The sequence below is a fragment of the Parasteatoda tepidariorum genome, chromosome 12, assembly GCF_982258835.1.
Source record: "Parasteatoda tepidariorum strain Cologne lab strain chromosome 12, Ptep-v5.0, whole genome shotgun sequence".
Taxonomy (NCBI): domain Eukaryota; kingdom Metazoa; phylum Arthropoda; class Arachnida; order Araneae; family Theridiidae; genus Parasteatoda; species Parasteatoda tepidariorum.
The window spans coordinates 59,953,905-59,976,602 of NC_141766.1; the positions used below are offsets into that span (position 1 = coordinate 59,953,905).

The window sequence follows — 22,698 nt, forward strand, 5'->3', positions numbered from 1 at the left end:
ACTCAAAAATGCTTGTCTATGGAGCATAGTAATTAGCAAACCTAATGTCGAAGATGTCTTATCTGAAGAACACTATAAAAAAGCCGTCAGACAGTTTGAAGCAAATTAACTGTACAGTATACTATATTTATAATTTAATATTAATAAGCATGTTATCCTGGTTAACAAGGACTTATATTCTCATGAATGTGAGTTTGAATCCAGCCGGGCGAACACTCCCCGTGTAGTAAATTGTGACTGGTATGTGTAAATCTGCCGGGCCACTAAGTCCTTCATGTTCTTTTAACAAATCATTCCTTTGGGGGTACTGAATTGGAGATTGATCGTTCTCTGGTTCAGGTAAAAATTATGGTCTGTGGATGAATGTATGAATAGGTCCACTCCATAAACAGGTGTGACGTATAGGCGTGGCAGAAGTCGAATTCTCTGCCACTGGAAAGCAAGAAGATCCACACGTCTTGCTTTCATGGCCTATGACAACCACAGCAAACATGTTAAACTTTTATGATTTTTTTCAAGCACTTGGTTGTAACAAGCAAATATTGAGATATGAAATTTGAAAAAAAAAAGAGGGGGGCTATACAGAAATGGACCTATGCACATATTAAACATAATGTGACCCAGATGCAGCTTGTTAGAACGTATAACCCAAAATGATTTTTTGTATTGTGTTTAAATATAGAGGACGTGTGTGTCACAGGTCCTGGGTTTGATCCTCGAACCAGGCAAGGTTGACTCAGTCCTTCATCCCTTCAGTGGGTCGATAAAATGAGAACCAAGCATGCTTGGGGATTAAACACTGGAGTTCCGCATATGGCTGACCAGCCAACCAGAATATCTGCTCCTTCACCCCAGGGCCCAAGGTCAAGAAAACTGAGATGGGCACAGTAGACCTTGGCCGTCTATGGGCAGTTGCATCACTGAGTTAAATAGTTTAGTTTTAGTTCAAATATGTCCAAGATTCAAAGACACTTTTAATCAATATTTATGTTTACCATTTGTAGAACCTTGAAAAATTAATACGCAACTCACAAGAGCTGCTTTCTATAAAACTATCAAAAAAGAAAGGGCAGCATAAAAAATGCAGAGCGAATTTTAAATTGCAAACAGTGATGTAAAGTGTGTTCGTGTGTTTTCTCCTTCCCTTTTAATCAATCAATTCACAAGAAATAGACTTGTGTTAGTCTTCCCCCAAATTTTTACAAAAAATGCAACTGAGGAATGCACTTTAAAAAGAAATTTTTTTTTGTTAGTGCTGCTGAGAGAAGCTGCAAGCTGTTTATTTGGGTCATTGTCTTTAGTTTTTCAATATTATTATGCATTAAAAGATTGTTTCTGCTGTTGTGTCACTTAATTTAATTTTTTTTTATTTAATATTGTTTCTGCTGTTGTGTCACTTAATTTAATTTTTTTTCTATTTAATATTGTTTTGTTTTATACCTAAATAATATGAAATTCAAATAATTTTATTGACATAAAATTGTTTGTTTAGAGATACATTATTAAAGATTTATTTCTCTTAATTTGCTGCCATCTTTAACACTGTTTGCTCCTCTTGCTCACAAAACAGAAAAACTAATGAATGAAAATATTATGAAATTTTGCCATTTTTTAGAATAATGCTTAAAAAAACAATCTAATATGAAAATGTTATGACATGGCTTCTAAGTTTAAGTCAAAGCTGAAATTCATTTATTTATTTTTTAACAACACGATTGAAAATAAGCAGGGCGTTTCATTGTGTTTAAATTTTGGATTAATTAGTTTATATGGACTGTTTTTATGTTTTTTAATATAAAGTGTACTTGAACATCAATCTGTTTGCTTCGAGCGTTCTCAATTTCAGATTTAGAAAAATCAATAGCAGCACTGTTATCACAAAACATTTCACAGCTTGGTATATCCAATTTGAGTTTTTTATCAGTTAGCACATTTTTTTACCACTCTAACTCCTTGCCACTAACCATAAAAATTAAAAGAATTAAATAAAAAATGAACAAATTAATCACTGAAGATAACAAAAGGTTTAAAAATGGTAATGCAACTATAAATGAAGAAAAAAGTAATTATAAATTTTGTAGGTAAAAAAACTAACACCAAGTTAATTCATAAGAAATTCTGTAAATATTTTTTTAATCAAAAAAGATAAAAATACGTGGCTTTTTTCTTACTTAATTATTAAATTTATTTTACATGTAATTTGATTTGCGTTTTTGTCAGGGCCCTAAGATTTTAATCCAAATTTACTGGTTGTCATTTCTACTAAAACAACTTCGTCTTTTCAATTCAAAAACTAAAACAAAATAAGGAATGAACTGAGGACAATAAAATAAAATCCTTTTATCTTAGTATAATAAATATCGAAAAGGAATTCATAATAGTTTTAATTTCTTGAGAGACAATAATTGAAACCAAAGAGTAATAAATTACTAAATATTCAGAACCTAAATTTCCTTATAAGAATTTAATCAAATGTTGTCGTCTTAAGCAATTAAGGCAAGGGAGTGTGCAATTGTTCATGTTTTCCAGTGGTGCCATCTATGGCCAAGAATTCAACTTCTAGCACACTCATTTGCCATGCCTGTTTATACATCCATTCATTCATCCACATATCATAATTCTGACTTGAACCAAAGAACAATCAATTTCCAATTCAATACCCCCCCAGAAGTATTATTTGTTCTGAGAACATGGAGGTCTCCATGACATGACAAATTTAATGTGCATCTTCAGCCAACTGGATTTGAACACTCGTTCTCACATACGCAAGTCCTGCCAACCAGGCTATCACAGCGCCATCAAAGCAAATAAACAACATTTAAAAAGTTCTCTTTTTTTCCCTTGCAATCTGATTTTGTTGGTTATGCAACAAATAGGAATTTTTTAATGACCGATGTTTTGATACCAAATAATAATTAGTGGAAATACAATTTGACGGATCATTTTACAACTTTAAAAGGGCACATTACTTTCTTCTAGATGAATGTCACTTGTCACTATTTTCAATTTAACAAAGACTTGTATTTTACAACTATCTCCTGTTTATCTGTATATTCTCAAATTTCTTCATATTTGTTAAAGACTGAAAATTTTGGTGATAAAATATCCGCTGAGGGCAAAAATACTTCTTTATTCCTCAACAGATGGTGCTATTGCCAGTATTTATAAATAATGATTTAAAAAATGACATCCGAGATTCTCTCAGAATATCATATCTGTATATCAACAACTCAAAAAAAAGAGAAACGAAGTTTCGGAAGAAATGAGTTTATTTAAAAACATTAGTAATAAAAATGTCACAAACAGAGTGTCGAAAAGAAAAGAAAGAATACCCAAATGATCTGCTTCAACACAGATAACGGGTGACGTCATGATCCACGCAAGAACGACCAACAGTAAATGAAAATAAACTGGCTGATCCCCGCAGATCATGACGTCACCAGCAAAAGTTGGATCCATGAGATCGACGACCAAAAATCGAACCTCATACCTTTTAGCCTCTATTTGTCTAACAAAAAAATCTTTAGATTAAAATTTATATACATATTTTTTACTTCGCTAAAAGTAAGTGCTTATATTGTTTCCAACTTTGAATTTCTCTTTTTGACTTACATAATTATGCATGATGTATTAAAACTTTACGTCATAGCCCAAAAAATGTTGCTTGTAAAATCTCCAATATTGGCAAGTATGTGTTAAAATTTTGATTGATAAAAAGAATTATCAGCTAATTGTTTTAACTGAAAAATCAGAATACTGAAAGTAAAATTTCTAACAATTCAAATATGTATGTTTCAGGTGCAATTTTATCAACTGCATTGAAAAACATTGAAGTTCTTGGCTGCGAAGTATCTCATAATGTGATTTTAATGACTTTACAAGATGTTTTGAATCAAGCTACCTTTGCCAGCAGGTCTTTGCATTAAAAAATGATCATATTTTGTTAAAGTATTTAAATGAAAATGTTTTATAGCAGATAATTTAAATTTTCTTTTAACAATATTGCTATTTTGCATTTTAAGATACAAGATTTCATACATGTTCAGAGTTGTTGTAACCATGAAATTTCTCAGAAGTTTTATAATAAAAAGTATTCGACAAATTGAAGACATTCTTATTAACCATTGATTAATAAAGAACAAAATTATAATTTTAAGAATTGTTTAATGACATTGATTAACCTAATTATTACCATCAAGGTATATTGTAGATATCAAAGTTTTTATAAATAATTTAGAAACAGAACAAAAACAAGTTAAATGAGATAACAAAGAAAAACAACTGTTTTTAACATCAAAGAAATTTAGGTGAGAAACCAATAAAAAAGTTTTGTATTGGTGCCAATGTAACCACTAGAAAATATTTAGTATTTAGCAAACACATTGCTAGAAAGTTCTAAATTAAAAAGTAAACTATATTTTTAATTCAGATAAAGTAGAATTTCTCTGATAACGCTTAAGCAGATTGTAAATCCACTAAGTTCTTGGGATCTGGATTTCTTTATATTAATCACCCATTTAATAATGACATTCAAAAAGATTCTCATCAAAAATACTTTGAGAATACCCTCCTAAAGAAAATAATGAACTGCAGATCATTCCCTTTTTAGCACCATAGCAAAAAAAGGTAGTAACATCCGTTGTGCACCAAGGGAGGTTAAGGCTTTTTCTTCTTAGACAAGTTAGGTGGGCTTGAAGAGGATACTGAGTATCGAACCCCAGTTCTTCGAACTTCAAAGCAAGGTTTGTGATCTTTTTTAAAATGTTTTTTAATTAAATCCGATTTTTTTGATTCTTATTCAAATACACTGTAAGAACTTTGATCCATGATTAAAAAAACTTTATGAATGTTTAATCCAAATTAAATTGATATTAAAACTATTTATAACAATATTTAAGAATCTCAAAGTACCTAAAACAAATTTTCATTATAATACATAGCTTTGAATGCATAACCATTTTGAAACAAATGCAGGATTGAAATTTACACCCTATTTTTGGCATATTAGGGTGTAATTTCTTTTTAAGATAAACTTAAGCTTTAAAAATATGCATTTTCCACCAATAAAATATAATGTAGATGTTAATCGTATGCTTTTTCAATCAAGCGTCAGAATTTTAATTAACATTATTTGTATTCTTTTTGTGAAAAAAAATCATGTTTATTAATTAATTTCTACAGCTATGCAAGTCTATATTAAGACAGCATTAAATGTTTACTTTAATCCTTACTTTCAATCTCAAAAATCAAAAGATTTTTAAAAATGTAATTTCAAATGTGTTGGAATTTAACACACACCAAGAAAGAAAGTAGTTTTGTTAACTAAAATTAATTAATGCAGCAATTCATTTAAAACAAATTTTAAAGCTAAGAAAAGAAAATAATAAAAGTATCAATCATTTAAAACACTGTTACTTAACTTTTTAAGTCTATATATATATATATATATATATATATATATATATATATATATATATATATATATATATATATATATATATATATATATATATATATATATATATATATATATATATATATATATATATATATATATATATCAATTGATTTAAATCAATGATTTTTTTTTAAAAAAATCACTTGATTTAAATCAACAAACCCTGCTTCAAAGCAATAAAAATATGTGATTTGTATCAGTAATAAACTGCCTTCTAAAAAGTTCTGATTGCAAGAAATTTATCTAAAAGCACAAATCTATACTATTTAACTACCTTTCCAAAATTAGGTAAATTTTGAGTGAAAAAGTTAAAATACTGCAAGCTTTATATCTCAAATTCTGATTCCATGATGGCCTTGTATTTTACATGTATTGAAAGATACTGTGAAAACCTACCATCAGTTTATTTGTAAAGCATATTTAGAATTTTCCCTCCTTGTTTCTTAAAATAAAAGTTATACAGCATTTTTTTTAGGTTAATTTAGGGCAGTTTTTAATCATTAATTAAATACAAAGTGAATTTGAAGCAAACAAGCTTTCAAAACAATTGGCATTATTGATAAAATAATGTTTTAAGCTTTTGATAGTTTAAGCAAATGTAAGCAATAAGCTCCTTACTACTTAGGCTGCATTATCATTAGATTTGTTGACACTTCCACAGATACAAAATGCATAATGTTAGCAGAACCCTCAACATGAGTTACTGTGTTTTAAAAGTTATACATAAATATAAAATAAGGAAAGCAGATATGAAATAGTTTTATGTGTTCATTAAGAAGAGAAAAAACATCACACTGTATGCACCATTAAGGCTTATCACAAATTAAAAAGGTTAAAAGTAAATGGAACATGTTGCAATAAATGGTGTTTAAAAACAATAGATTACATTTCAGATTCACTATCAGGGTCAGAAGATAATCCTACAACATAATTGGAAGAATACCTAGGACGTTTACACCCACTTTCACTTAGATCATCCTCATTAGACTTTGGGCAGGATTCCATGTTTACTGTCACTTTCTGTTGTAAATGATTACAAGCATAAGGTATTCCTCTACTACCAACAATAATGAAGTTCCTTCCACTTGAATGTTGTTCGGGGGTAGTTACTGTCTTTTGGTCTTTACGGGGATGCCTTTCAACACACCTGGGACTCAGAAGCCAGCTCAAATTTTTTTCTAAAAATAGTTTTAGACCAGGTGGGATATCAAGTTCATTCAAAACACACTTCTCATCAGGAATCAGATCCCTCAGCCTCACACAACACAGAAATTGAAGGCAAGATGGAAACGAACAACTTTTAAGTAATCTCATACTGCTGCAGGCAGCTGTGGACGATGCCATGGCGTAAAGTGTCTTCCCATTTAAACCTCTACTTGCAACGCCTGTTAAAAAAATAAAAAAGATTTGTTCAGGTTTTGTATTTAAAATATACACTATGTGGCCAAAAGTATCTGGACACCTGATTGTTATGTTGGTGGAAGTATAATAGTGTGTGGGGGGGGGGAGTTTCTCATTGTTTATCCTGCAGTTGGAAACATGAACTCTGAGATGTATTTGGACAATGCTGCACTCCCAACTCTGTGGCAATATTTCCTTCCCTTCCAGCAGGATAACTGCTACATTCACACATTGAGGCTTGCTTATGAGAGCCCCGATCTAAATCCCATAGAACATCTTTGGGACAAAATAGCGCTCAGATTACGTAGCCAGCCAAATCGACCACCCACTTCAGCTGTGATAGAAGTCAATTCCTATCCAAAACTGGTGGAGCAAAAGGGGGACATATTAATGAGTCCATGCGACTGGTTGTCCAGATACTTTTGACCAGTATTTACAATGAAATTTAATTATTTCTGATCTGGAAAATAAACTATTTAAAAATGATTTTCAAGTAAATTGTGAATAGATCAGGTTGTTCGGAAAGTAATTTTGTTTTTCCGACAGAGGATTTAATTGTATTTTTTCGAACCCAACTTCATACTTAGGCTGCATTATCATTATATGTTTTGAGAGCTGATATAGCAAGGCTTGTGTGTGAAAAAGTTCAATTAATTCTACGCATTTGTTTTTGGTTGGTGCCCTTTTAAATATGGAGAGCAATAAGCAGCATTTTCGTCATATTTTACTATTTTATATATTTATATTATTTTTTATTATATAAGATTTTTATAAATAATTTACTTATTGCAATTAAGATTTTATAATTAAACAAATTCTAGAGTATAAAATTCAAGTTTAAAAACTAAATTTAATAAATTTTTTTGTGTGTAGAAACGTTTTTTAATAACAACAAATATTTTAAAACTTCCCACACTAAATTTTATTACGAAAACTAATTATGAGAATTTCCTTTTTACCCGTCTTTTGATATGTATGGTTTTTTTTTCAGTCTAAATATATACATTAAAGAATAAATATTGATAAATGTTTCAAAATACTATCATATTAATTTTACAATTTATGAAGTTTTTGGAAGAAAAAAAAATTCAAACCAGTATTTTAAAATAAAGTAAATGTTTCTTTCATTGCAGTAAGAACATGGAATTTAAAAGTTGACAAATTTCTAAATAAATATTTTGAAAAAGTTATATACGGTTAAGTAATTAATTACTTTTGTTTGTCACAAAATAAAAAATTAATGTATGAATGTTAACAAAATTAAACAAAGAAATCGTTTCTAATTTATGTTGATTGAAGTAAAAAAAAAAAATTATAATATTATAATTATTTTTTAAAAACTCATACGGTGAGCGATATTTGCAAAATAAAATAATAATGAATCAATTTTTACATAATTAACAAAAAAATAGTTTTTTATTTTATGATTTTTGAATGAAAAATATTACAAGCTCTGTAAACAATATCCCATTCCAAAATGGGACCGAACCTATGCCCTCATATCAGTAAGACGGACGCTCTGACCACTACACCACGACTCTTGTACGGAGGAAAAAATAATTTAAATTTAAGTTATGTCTTTTGTTACATGTTTCGTATTATGTTCGTTATATGTTAAGTTATAGCAAATTTTTCCTTCATTCAGTATTTCGGAAATTCTTTAATTTCATCCTAGTTTAGTTTTGTAAGAATTAAAACTCATAGTTCCCTTGTCAGTTACTGACAATGACAAGACTCAATATTATCAACAAGTAAATATTTATCTCTAGTTTAACTAAGCAAAAATAATTATAAGTATTTAAAAATAAAATATAAATTGTAATAAGAATCCACACTTTTCAGTTTATTCAAATTTCAGAGAGACGTAAAATAATATCTTTCTACGGCTCTCACATGTTCACTCTTTGTTTTTGAAAAATTTTTACCATTAAATTTACGTTTATAATCCCAAAAAATTAACGTAAATATAACTATGCAACAAAACGTCAAAAGTTCGTTAAGAAAACGTTTTTAAAAAACAGTCAAAAATGGGTAAAATGTGCACGTTAAAATAACATATTTTTAATGAAATTTTTAAAGGGAAAATTTATAACGTTAAAATACCGTCATTTTAACGTACACGTTTTAACGAATGAAGAAATGGTGAAAATCATCACGTGAAATTGCCGTAATTTTAACAATAAGTCCAAAACCTTATTACGAACAAACATATTTTTAACGCTTATTTGCCCTTTCATGCTGCATGGGTATCTAATGTGTCAGACTTCAACTTGATCCATCTAGGAACCTAAACTTGCTTTAATACTTAGAGATCCTTAAACCATTGCAAAAATTCTTCATATAAACTTCTCGTTATGTCAGTGTCCCAATCTAAAGACATCTTCCATGTTTTCTGAAGGATAAGCTTTGAACAAAGTGTAACGGGTGAAGCAACTCCAAAAGGATCGAATAATTTATGAGCTATAGACAACAAAGTTCTTTTTGTTACAGTTTCTAGTTTTATATCCTCTAACCATTCAAGCTTGAAAGTAATTATATCTGAGTTTGCGTCCAACTGAAGTCCTAACAAATCCAAAGGCTTTGAGTCTCTTATTAGAAGTAAATGCCTAATCTCGTAATTCAAAACCTCCTCTTTTTAGTATATCATCAGCACCTGCTATAAATTCTTTTAGTTGTGTCTCATTCTCTACACCAGTGACAAGATTATCTACGTAGAAACTCTTAAAAAGTTCAGACGCTATGAAAGGATTAATATCAGCATATCGGTTAATATGGTAGTCTAATACAGCTTCCAACAGAAAAGGACTGCTCGTAACACCAAAAACAACCCTGGTATGACGAAACACCTTAAACTCTTGACAATCTTTGGTTTTCCACCATAGGAAACGTAAAAAGTCTCTGTGTTCCATACAAATACTTATCTGAAGTAATGCCTTCTTTATATCTGCAGTGATCCCAATTCTTTTTCCTCTAAATTGTAATAAGATATTTGGAATCAATTCAATCAGATTTGGACCGCTGCGTAAGCATTGATTTAATAATGGATAGCACTTCATTCTAGCTGAAGCATCAAAAACCGGGCAAATGGGTGTTGTACTGCTACTTTCCTTCAACACAGGTCGATGAGGAAGGTAATTTCCAAATGAATCAACATCTAACTGTGGAACTTCTTCAATAATTCCTTCATCGAGCCATTGCAACAAGATCTTCTCTTAGCTATCATACAAATTTTCGGAGAGTATCTTGGTAGTCGCAGAACGCAATCTTCTCTTGGCCAGTTCAAAATTATCTGGTAAAGGCACAGAGTCATCTTGCCAAGGTAGATGAACCTCACAATGTCCTTCATTAGTGTATTTAAGGGTTTCAAAAAATCTTTCCTTAACAGAATATTCCTGTTCATCTTTTGATAACTTTTCAATTGGATCCTTGATCTCAATCAAGTGTAACTCCCACAAATCAGATATATTAGCTTCTTTTACGAAAAGTGACATGGCAGAGCTAGAGTTGTCTTTTTTTTGTGGCACTTACTTTATCAAATTCTGAAATGTCAGGTGATTTTTCTAAAAGTGTCCACCCTAACAACGTTTCTATGGCTGTTAGTCATGAAGTGAAGTTAAGGATTTTACGAGTAATGATCTTTCCAGCTATGTCAGCACCAATAAGCAAATGAATTGTGGAGGAACAAAAAGGAGAACATTCTTTATCTGATAAATGAACTCCATTATCTTCCAATTCCTGCGTTAAAACCTCTGATACCATTTGATGCATTTCTGAGCAAATCTTCTCTGGATCAAGAACGTTGAAAGTGCAATGATAACTCTTTGTAACATCACTCACGTAGATCTTGTATTCTAAATGCTTCTGTTTATTTTCAATTCCACCAAATAAAGTATGGATGAGAGTCGTTTCTTTCAAAGCATGAAATTTCATTTTCTCAGCAGCCTCCTTCGTAATGTATGACTTATGGTTTCCAGTATCTATGAGAGCTCTTACAGCAAAATCATCCTCTGTTTCACCTCGAAGCAGCACAACCAAAGTCTGAAGAAAAACATTTGAGGAACATGTAGGATAGGGCAATGTGTTAAAATGTTCCACCCTCTTGACATCAGTTGTTTCTTTAGAATTGAGAGTCCCATTATTCTTTCCATCAGGGCACATAACAACGTGATGTCGTTTCTTACAACTTTCACAGTTTATTCGAACCTTGCAGAGTTTAGACAGAGGACCAATATTCAAACATCTAAAACAACAACCATGTTTCTTAAGTTTTGTCATTTTTTTTATTTAATCCATTTTTCGAGCAAAATAGCAATCTTTTGCTTCATGGTTTTCTCTGTCACAGAAGACACATTTCAAATTAAAACTTCTATTTCCTGAAAACAATCCTGCAGCAGTTGGAATGTCTCTTTTAATTTTAGAATACTTGGTATTTTCCTTCAACGAGAAACCTTGCATAGCAAGAGCAATTCTATCTTCATTCTCAACTTCATTTTTTAAGAAATTCATTAAAAATTTCTAATCGAGATTCTTCTTTAGAGCTTTTCATCAGCCCCTTTTCGTTTCTCTGCCAAGCTCTAAGTACTTCTTCACTTAAACATAATTCCACAAGGGAAATAACATGACAGAGTATTTTGCTGTAGTTACACCTAGAGTCTAATGACCTTAGTTGTGTTTCAATGCGGTCGTAAGTAGTTGATAATTTAATTTGTTTATCTTTAGAGTTAAAAGTCAAAGTAAGTTTTAACAGCTCCTGAACTTAATACTCAACCAAGAAATCATCTCTGCCGAACTGAGATTTCTAACAGTCAATGGCCTTTGCATAATTTCCAGAAGACTGGGGAAAGCTTTCAACTAATTCGCGAGCTCTGGAATTCTGAACAGTAGCCTGTACTAAATATTGAAACTTGTCAGTTTCATCAATATCGGCGTCTTCATCGATTTTTCGGAATTGTACCCAGAATGGAAACCAATCCTTAATTTCTCAGCCAAACTTCTTCAGTTCTAAACGTGGGAGTTTAAATTTTCGCCTTATATTTTCACTAATTGTCGATTGTGTATCTGTGTCAGTACTCAAATGAACTTTTCAATTAAATAATAAATTCATCTTCTTAAATTTATAAGAATACTCATCAGCCAAACTAGCTTCCTTTTCAATGACATCTTCTTCAATATTTTCAGATATTACTAATGAATTTAAAATTTCTTCATTCAAAGTCGTTTTTCTCTCTGAGAAGTTCAAATGTCGCCAAACAATCCATATCCTCCGATATGTCAACTTCTTGTTTAGCGGCTTCTTCAATAACATTGTACAACCGAGTAAATGCAGCTGTGATAGACTTCCGTTTTAATTTCAAAACTTCCATAATTGTCAACAAGCAAACACTTCTTTATAATATCGATAACATACAAAATGTTAACAACTAGCGTCAAAAGTCACTTGCCTTTCTGAATTCGTTTCATTAAATTTCAAAACACAAACAGTACTGTCGCGGACGCCATTATGTCACGTAAGACAATAAGATTATTTTACTGTTTGTTCAAAATAAATATTCAGATGTTTAACTTCACAAAATGACTTTTATTTACAAGAATTTTAAAACAAAGAAAAACAATATACTTATTTTTTCATGGAACATAGAGAGTGTTGCCACTATCTGAAAAGTGAAACTTAATGAGAATATTACAATTACTTCAGATCACCTCTATTAATAAATTAAATGTAACACATACCATCTGAACTGTTGTGATGCGTTCAAACAGTTCAGCAATTTGGTTAATTTTGCAAATATTAAAATACATTTTTTTTTGTAGCAAAAATCAAGAAAATACTATACATAGTAAGTCAGATGAATTGGCACTTACTTAGAATATAACAATTTTACTTTAATATATCTCCTAGACTTAAGATTAGAATAGGTAATCTGAAACAGCTTCGAAATGGTAAATATCAACACAAAAAATTATGGTCTATCATAGCTTTTGAGATTCTTATTTGTTCATGTTATCCCAAACATTGTAAAAATTATGCATGTGTATTCTAACCAGAGTTGGCATGGAATTTACCATTTGAGGTTTTTACCATCTTGGGAAAAACCTGCTTTTCCCATGAATTTTACTATTGAAAAAAAATTCCCATTGTACAGTGAAACCTCTTGGGAGCGACCACTCCCTGTTCCGAAATAAAATGGTTGTTAATGGGTGATTGCCTTCCATTGATTTCAAAAATGTTATCGAAAGTAAAAAATTTTTTACAATTGATTTTAATTATAGTCAATGTCATTTTCTTGGTGTGGAAATGCCATTTGTGTTTGCGTCATGAAAATCAGATTGTCAAAATTTAACGTTAATAAAAGTGATCCCTACTGATATAATTATGCTTAAAAACAAATTTACTAATTATCGAACTACTTTAAATAAATTAACAATTATGTTTTTTTTATTAAAGTTTACATTTAATTTTATAACATAAAAATTAATTAGCTTTAAAAAATGAGACAAGGTTTCTTTGTTTAAGATGCTTAGTTTTTTTGAAAAAATATATATTTTTTTTAATTCAATTTTTAACTCTGCTAATGCAACATAAGGTTGTCAATCTTACTCAGAAATCATCAGAAAGAGCTCTTTAAATATGAATATTTGGAATACATTTTAATTGCCTTATTTGACTTTTTTGTGCATTTGGTTCAGAAGTTTGCCCGGTCTCACCTCTTCAACACAAGTCTATGGGAAAAATTCTGTGACTCCTAAAAGTGGTCGTAAATAGAGGTGGTCTTTCCCTGTAAGAAGAAACATTTTTCACATCCTCAAAAAAATTTCTTTGTTTCTCCTATTTATTATATCTTTATACATCACATTTATAATATCTTCATATTATTTATTTACTGTATCTTTGAAACATACATAAAGGCAGTAGTACAAGAATTTGGAAAATTTTTAATAATCTTGTAGTGTTACATTGTAGTACAATATACAGAGCTCAGCAGGAGTTATAGTAGAAAAAGTAGTGAAAAAGTGACTAAATATTTTAAAAAAGTGATAAATAGTGACTTAATTAAAAACAGTGTTAATATTCAGGCAACATCCTAATAACCTTAAATATATACAACTTAAAGGAAAAAAATTGGTTTAGAAACATTTATTGTTGTAGCTGTTTATTGCTTTAATTTACTGCTATTGAAATTTTTTTTTAAAAAATTGCATAATAAATATTTTTAATTTTTCTCAACTAAAAAAAAAAGTTGCATGCTTGAGTTTAACTGCTATAGCTTAAAGCATTATATTAAAGAAGCAGTGAAAGTATACAACAAAAATAGTGTTGCTATCATGTAAAGTCAATACACATTTATTGAGATGAGCTTCTCTTCAGGAGTCAAAAAGCAATGCATTTTTAAATAGAATGTGAAGAACTGAGAAAAAAAACTTTAAATAACTATTATTGTAAAAAAAAAAGTACTTTTACAATAAAAATGGAGCAAAAAGAATGTGTCAAAAAGTGATTAATGAAATAAAAAATAATAATATCACATTAAAAGTATTAAAATTGGAAATATGTGCGAAACTGGACATGTGATCATTATCCTAAAGGGGTTAAGTTTGAAATATGCATATGTAATAACATTGTTTAAAAAATATAAATAAATAAAAAATAAGAATGGTTGAAGAAACTCTGGGGGGGGGGGAAGTGGAATCACGATAGAATCGTTGAAAGTGTTTTTTGAATGAATCATTAACAAACTGTCGTTACAACATCGCATTAATCAAAAATACAGCACCATATTAATATTAAATTAAATTAATGCAAAAACTGTCGGAAAACATTAATTTACAACGTAATCGCCCTGAATCGAGTGTGTAAAAAAAGTTAACTTTAAGGTGAAAAAGGCAAGTAATAACATCGTACTGAAAATCCACGAGGAAAGGGATGAAAAAGTTATAAGAATTCGCCTGAGCGCCTAAGGTAAACACTGGAAATAAACTATAAGAAATCGCGATGAAATCAAATACAGTAGAGCGCCGATTATCCGAACTGCTCGGGACCGAATGTGGTTCGGATAATTGGAAAGTTGTTTAAATGATTATTATTTATGCACTAACTTCCCTTCACACTTTTTTCAGGTTTAGGACTAGCAGTACTATCTAAAATAGCTCTGTTTAAAGTTTTTTTTCTCAAATTTTAAATATTTTTCTTAACTTTTTTTTCATTTTGAATTTTTTTAAAATCATATTTCAGCTTTTTATAATTTTTTTGTCAATTACTGATTTTATCACATTTTTCTTTATTTTCCATTGCAAAAGAAGTCCAGTAAGGACTTTTGTTTCAAAGAAGATGCTCTTTTTTGAGCAGCCATATTCCTTATTCTTTTTTAATAAATGAGCTGAACTGTATCAACATCATTTTGACATTATAGCCAATTCATTGCAATATCTAATGAATTGCATGCTTCTATATGAGAAGGTCCACTATCTAGAACTTCACCACCTACTTCTTCCTCTTCGTCTGTGGAGTTCTGATTTTCATTCAATATTTCAGCAAAAATTTTATCATATAAAGTTTGAAATCCTGGGACGTTTTCAGTGTCTCGACACCAGTCTTCTATCTCTTCTGCTTCATAACTTGGCATCTTTTCAACCGGAAGATCTACTGGTTCAGAAATTTAGAAAAATTGTTGATAAGTTAAAAAGTATTCTAAACTTTTAAAAAAAAAATTTAGACATAGTTCGGATAATTGGACGTTCAGATAATAAGGGTTCGGATAATCGGTGCTCTACTGTACATCCAAAAATGATTTTCGAATAAATCATTAACAGATAGCCGTTACTGAAATACATGTCACATAATGAACATAATATTAATTAAAATATGAAGATTTAAAAAAGCCATGGGAGAAAAAGAAATTAGCGGAACTTTGTCAATCATTTGACTGATAAAACAATTATAAAACCAAGTAAATTTATGGTGAATCAATTTGAAATTCTACATTTCAAAATTAGTGTGTCGTTAAAAACAGCACAATTTGAAAAACCACATAGAAAGGACAAAAAATTCTTATAACAACTGACATAAAAAAATTAAAAAAACATCTAACAGTATGAAATTACGTGTCAAAAAGAGATAACTCAAATTCGCATTACATAATAACATCTTATGGAAAAAGAATCAAATTTTTGATAGGGGAAAAAAATTATAAAAATTGCAATCGCTGAAAGGCAATCACAGGTTACCCATTGGCAAAATGGTTGTCTAATTTTTTTTTACCTTCTTTATTTGTGATATTCACCTGAATTGGTATCGAAAACGATCCAGTTCTAACTGTAGGTTAGAATTTCTGATTCTTAATTAAAACAAAAATATCATTCAAATTATGAAATTCTATTCACAACTTAAGAAGTATTTATGGAATTTCTCTGCTCCCATATCTCAAAAATAAACTCACCAACTTAATGCATAACAAAATTAAATAATAAGTGAAAAAAAAAGAATTCTAAAAAAAAAATTATCAAACAGTAGCAGTCAGCATGCAACACATGCACACTGTTTACTATTTCTCTTGAACACAGTTGAAGAGTGTGATGACGTCCAAATAACATGCGCACAACATCAACCCCAAAACAACACCCATTTTGCCAATAGGTGATAAAAGTAACCATTTTATTTATGTTTTTTCTTTTGAAGAAAAACTTTTCAGCACTTTTTAATGTAAAATAAGAACTTTTAAGAGTGCTTAATTTCTATGATGCAAAATTATACTTTATTAAGCTAATTTAAGGTACGTATGAACCCTACAGGAAAAAGAAATTCAATTCAAGGAGAAATACACAAGATTTCATGTTCTGCATCGCCACAGCAGATAAGAAAACAATAAGATAGATGATGATGACTAAAATCATTTCTCGATACACTGGATGGCTCTCTTGCATTTCAAGAAGAATTCATTTGAAAGTGGAAATTGTCTATTTTTCTTCACATATTCAATCCTCTTCTATGCCCCACCCATAGTTATTCTTTACTAGAGCAAGAGGATTGTAATATCAAGGGTTTAGGGAAATGTGAAATCTTTCTTTTGATTCAAATGTGGTGAAAATTGTGAAATTAAAATTTTAAAAAAGTGAGATAAGTGACTAAGCCTCTTAAAAACAGTGAATAAAAGTTACTTTTTTTAAAGATAATGACATTAAGTGAGGAAAGTGACTCATGCCTAGCCCTAAATATATAATCAGTTTAAGCACTGAAATTTTTGCACAGGTTGAAACCTTCATAATATTCCTAATAAAACATTTTTTGCCCTGATTTACCCTCTTTTTCTGTTACTAAGCAATATTATTACTCTTGCAATATTTAGTGTAACAGCATATGAGAGCCCGTTTAAAATGCTAACATTAAATTTACAAAAAATGCATGTTTGCAACGAGTTAAAAACTACTAGACTTCCGCTATTGCAAAAAAAAAATTCATGTTTAAATGAGCGATACTACTTGAAATAGATATAAATAAAATAATTTTTTATTTAATTTCTGGTACAAAACAAGTGAAAAACAAGCATTTTGTTCTTACAATCTTAAGCCAAAATGTTTATTTTTCAAACTTATGTAGGCAACCACCAGCTAAATTGTCTTAATTCTTGGAAGAAAAATACCTCTGCTTTTCATTGAAAATTCTGCTGCTTACTTCAAAAGCTCTTTTGTTGATCACAATCTATCATGCCAACTATCTTATATCTAACTACAGGGTTGCCACAGGAAAAAAATGAACAAAATAGTTGCCTAAATAAGAACAAAAATATGACTTTATTGAAACTAAAACTTTATTAAATGACTTAATTGTCATATACCATAATCCATTTAGTCAAGTTGGTGGCAACAACAATTTTTATCTAACCATTAGTGCTCTAACCTAACATTTTTATCTAACCTTATGTAAAAAATTTTTTGTATATTTGCAAAAAATAAAATACTTTTAATTACTAGAATTCATTAAAAAAATACTTTTTCATTAAAAAAAAAGACTTTTTTTAAAAAAATATTTCCCTTTTACCAATAATTGATTTAGCACGCATACATATTTTGAAGTGATTATTCGAATTCGAAATTCATGCATCATAATAAAAATTGGATTTTTTTAAATTGTGCAGAATTTTGTAGCAATAACTGTTGTAAAGGTGATCGAGAAACAAAATAAATTTACAATGGAGTCTGTGCACATTGAGCGCATTAAGTGATGACTCGAATTTGCAATTCAAAATTTTCAGATTTTTTTTCAGATACTTCTGCGGGACGCAGTTAGTCAACCGAATTTATGCTAAAAAACATTGTTGGAGCACAGAAAATCTCCTGAAAATAGCTGCTTTTTGAAGCGAAATTTTTTTTTTTTAAAATTTGGCAACCCTGTAACTATTGAAATGCTATGAGTGAAGTCAAAAGCATCTTGCAAATACTTTTCATGTTTTAGCAATTAGTTGTTTGTTATTAACTTGTTTGGGTTTTAATGCTAGTTGAAGTGTAGAAAAGAATACAGTATTCAAGGAAAAACATATGGCATTGAGTAAGAGTACTCGCTTATTCCTATTTGTTTTTTATAATCCAAATCAATTAAATAGGAATCAATTTAATTCTTAAAAATCATTAATAAATAATGTTTACACTGAAAGAGTATGTTATGATCTAAAATAATAGAAGGTAAAATATATTTTTCTGTTTATTTTTTATTCTTAAATATGTAGATGTTGAATTTTTATTAATTTAAAGTTTAGCTTATCAAGCTTATCTTACATTGATGACTCGTAGTCATCTATGTAGACTTCATAGTCATCTTACATAAGCTTAAAGCTTATCAAGTTTAAACATTAAGTTTGATGACCACAAAATAATGTAAGTTTTTCAGTACTCTAAAAACGATATAGTATTAATAAATATGATTTTATCGAATAAAGTCATTCTGAAATTTTAAAAAAAAGTTTATTAAAATTTTTTAAATAAAATTTTCGTTCATCAATTTTGATAAAGTTGAGGGGAAAAAATGTTTCATTAAGCAAATAACTTTTAAATAGATGAGTAAATTATAACTTATTTGTTGGTTTCTCTTCTATATTTTTAAAGAATATTCTGCACTCAATTTTGTACCCTTTTTTGCATTATAATACTGTTGAAATCACTTGCTTTTGCCTTCTTTTTTAATGTTTATCATACATTGATTTATAAAGTAATCTTACCTCTGATCAATTTAAAATATTTGTGAATATCATCTTGATAACATTTTTATTCTAATGTATACATCAATATTCATTTTTGTTGTTTCTCTGATTTTTGAAAGCTTTATACATAAAAAATTATTTTTTTAAATTCATTTCAACAAACGAATATTTTGATCTTAAAGGTGCACATACAAACTGAAATAAGTAAAACAATTTTTTTCCTAATCTAATTTTATAAAAATAAATGAAAAAATAGATTATAGATAAAATGAATTCTTATTTCACAGAGCCCTTATCACTACCAGGGGTGATTGTGACACAAAGTAAAAAACCTTGAAAATTTAGTGTGCAAAAAATCGATATCAATTTATATACCATATATGTTTCAGAGTTAACATAATTTTTTTTTATTAGCATTTACATTTAAATCACCTACTACTGAAGAATACCACACCTTCATAGTAACAAATTCAAGAAAAAAACTTACTTCTTACAAAAATATCGCGATATTGGATTTCAAAATCGGGGGAATATGAATCGCAGTATTGGATTTTAGAAACGCGAAAATATAAATTGCGATAGTGAATTTTTAAATTGCGCTAGTGAATTTTTAAATCGCGTAAATAGGAATTACCAAGCATAATTGCCAGATAACATGAATAGAAATCGCAAAGCACAGTTTTTACATCACATATAAATAACAAAATTGATGTTTCAAATTACAAGCGCTTAATTATGTATCGCAATATTGAATTTTAAAAACACGTGGATAAAAATCACAACATTAGATTGTAAAAAGGCGTAAATATTAGATATAAATCCAATACCGTGTTATTGGATTTTTAAACCCGCAAAAAGGAATTGATAGGCTCAACTTTTAAATCAGCTAAATACGAAAATCCATGTTTGATATTGTTAGACAAATAAAGGCTAAAAGGGCATAAGGTTTGATCATCGTCAGTTGTTTAAGATGACGATCTCATGCATTCAATTTACGTCGGTAACATCATGGTCGCGGGAATCGGCCAGTTTCTTTTCAGTTGCTGTTGATCATTCTTAAGTGGATCATGACGTCATCAGTTTAAAGAGTATTTAAGCTTCTGTTGAAGCATTTTCTTTTGTATTCATTCTTTTCGTTAGTCACTCTGTTCGTCTACAAATGTTTTTAAAATAAATTTATTGCTTTAAAATTATAATAAATAAATTTATAAATATTAAATAAATTTAAAAAATTTATTGCTTTGCATTTTCTTATTTGTTTTGTTGCCAAACAGATACAAATATATTCTGCAACAATCTCGGATGTCATGGCTATGGGCCATGTTTTAGGCATAACTGGGATTCATTTTCTATCATCCTGAATATCAATTTTGCATTAGCCTGGATTTAGCACAGTCATTGTCAACTTCAAATGGAGAAGCTAATAATGGGGACCGTTCCCAACCGCCATTTTTGAAAAGTGAATCGTCAGCTTAAACCTCAAGATTGTTATGATATACTTCAAGATTCTGCGGATTCTAAAAAAATAGGACATTTTCAAACTATGATGCTTCTAAGGAATTTTTTTCCAGTTGACAAAACTAACAGTAAGTATTTTTAAAATAACTTTTTGTTCCGAATATAAGTCCACACATCCGAATTTGATGGCTACAGCTAAAGATTACGAAGTTTTGAATCTAGTATGGAAACGAGCAACAATACTCCTTTTGCTTTTAAGAATCTTTGAGTTATAATTGTTTCATCATGGAACCTTCTAGCCTGCATATAGAATTCTGGTAGCTATAATAGAGAAAGCTGGAGGTTATTTTGTGGGTGCTAAAAATTTTATTTCTATGTATAATCGAGTAAATGAGAAGATTTTCTATTTTAAAAGAATTAATGGCTTGTATTGTTTTAAACCTATTGCTTATACTAAGCCTGATAAAGATTTAATTATTGACAAAAATGTTAGTGACGCAAATGACCAATTATTTAATATATCTGCTCAGTCAAATAATTTAGATATCTGGCATTTAAGGTACTGCCACATAAATTGTGATTATATAACCCAAACAAGTAAAAATTCTAGTGTGAAAGGATTACCTAATCTTAATTTTTCAGATAATAATTGTAAAGAATATAAATTAGCTAAATCTAAAAGAATTTCGTTCAAACCCAATTTAAGTATAAGGTCTGAGAAGCCTATAGAACTTTTACATATGGATGTATGTGGTCCAATGCCTGTCATTTTATATGGTGGAAGTCAGTATTTTCTTTTTACCACTGACAACCTTTGTAGGAAAGTTACTGCTTTTCCCATTAAAAAGAAATCTTATGTTTTCAATAGTTTCATAAGATATCAAAAGCGAGCTGAAAGATTTTTAAACTGCAAAATTGTAAATGTTAGAACTGATAATGGCATGGAATTTTGCCATAAAGAGTTTAGTGATTTTCTTGAAAATGAAGGTATAAAAGCTGACCGTACTAACGCTTATACGACAGAACAAAATTGCGTCAGTGAACGCTATAATTTAACTGCCTTAGACAATATTAAAATCTAGTAAATTAGGAAACGCTTTTTGGGCTGAAACCTTACTTACACTTATAATAGAATTTGTCATAAAAACCAAATTAAAACTCTTTTTGAATTGTATAGTGGTAGAAAACCATCAGTCACTCATTTTAAAGCATTTGGTTGTCTAGCATTTGTGGGTCAACCAAAACAGTTGAGAAATAAACTTCAAATGCGAGCTAAAGAAGGGATTATGTTAGGTTATGCAATGCATACGAAGGGTTACAGATTTTGGATTAAAAACAAAAGGAAACCTGTTGAAACAATAAATGTTCGTGTTGATGAAAGTGCAATTGGTGTGGAAGCCGTACTGGGCAGCAAACCCATTTAACGTAATTTTGCTAGTTTTAAAATAGAACGTCCCGATTTGGAGAAAAGTGCTTCAGATATAGGTAATTCAAGCGTAAAACCTGATTTAATACCATGTAAAAACATTTTGTGGATTAGAAAAGCTGTACTACGTCCAGATAATAGTAGAACAGATATTTATTATAATATTGAAGGAGTTAATATGGGATTAAGATTCTATAACGATGTTGAAAATTACTGCAATAGTAACAACATAAAGTAAGATAGGGGTTTATTTGATTTCAGAGGGGGAAATGTTTTTTCTGGTTAAGTTTCAAATTTTCAGGTATATCTTAACATAAAACATAAAGCAAATTATATTGACATAAAAATTCTTAGAAATTATAAAGACTGTTTAAAATCTCCCCAAGTTAAAAATTGGAAATTAGCAATGTCTGATGAAATACTATGAGAGAAAAATTTGGGATTGGTTCCAACTCCTAAAAGTAAAAGAATTTTAGGAAGCAGTTGGGTTTATACAACTAAAGTAAATGAAAAGGATGAAACTGTGAGATACAAAGCACATTTAGTTGCCCAGGGATTTAAACAAATATGAGGTGAAAGTTATGACAAAGTATTTAGCCTCGTGATAAATTTTGTTCGTGTAAGAATGTTTCTCGCAATCTTTGTTTGTATGTTAGGTTGGTATCATTCTGAATTAGATATAAAGTGTGATTTCCTTTACGCAAAGTCAAATGAGGAAGCATATATGTATCAACCTCAAGTTTTTTTTTATTCAAATAAGTGACAAG

General features: G+C 29.6%; 2 protein-coding genes across 9 annotated transcripts in view; one reads left to right on the forward strand and one right to left on the reverse strand.

The window, feature by feature from the left end:
• LOC107449378 (HEAT repeat-containing protein 6) overlaps positions 1 to 4,102 on the forward strand; it is a 140,013-nt gene extending 135,911 nt beyond the window's left edge. For all 4 annotated transcript variants that reach the window (XM_087156225.1, XM_087156222.1, XM_087156224.1 and 1 more), the window contains one exon: positions 3,799 to 4,102. In XM_087156225.1, coding sequence (XP_087012351.1) covers positions 3,799 to 3,926 — 128 coding nt within the window. In that variant the 3' untranslated portion in view covers positions 3,927 to 4,102. The remainder of the gene's footprint in view (positions 1 to 3,798) is intronic.
• Positions 4,103 to 6,201: 2,099 nt separating this feature from the next.
• The window catches only part of LOC107449383 (SPRY domain-containing SOCS box protein 3), a 31,234-nt gene continuing 14,737 nt past the window's right edge, over positions 6,202 to 22,698 (reverse strand). For all 5 annotated transcript variants that reach the window (XM_087156227.1, XM_071188392.2, XM_071188393.2 and 2 more), the window contains one exon: positions 6,202 to 6,843. In XM_087156227.1, the coding sequence (XP_087012353.1) occupies positions 6,341 to 6,843 (503 nt within the window). In that variant the 3' untranslated portion in view covers positions 6,202 to 6,340. The remainder of the gene's footprint in view (positions 6,844 to 22,698) is intronic.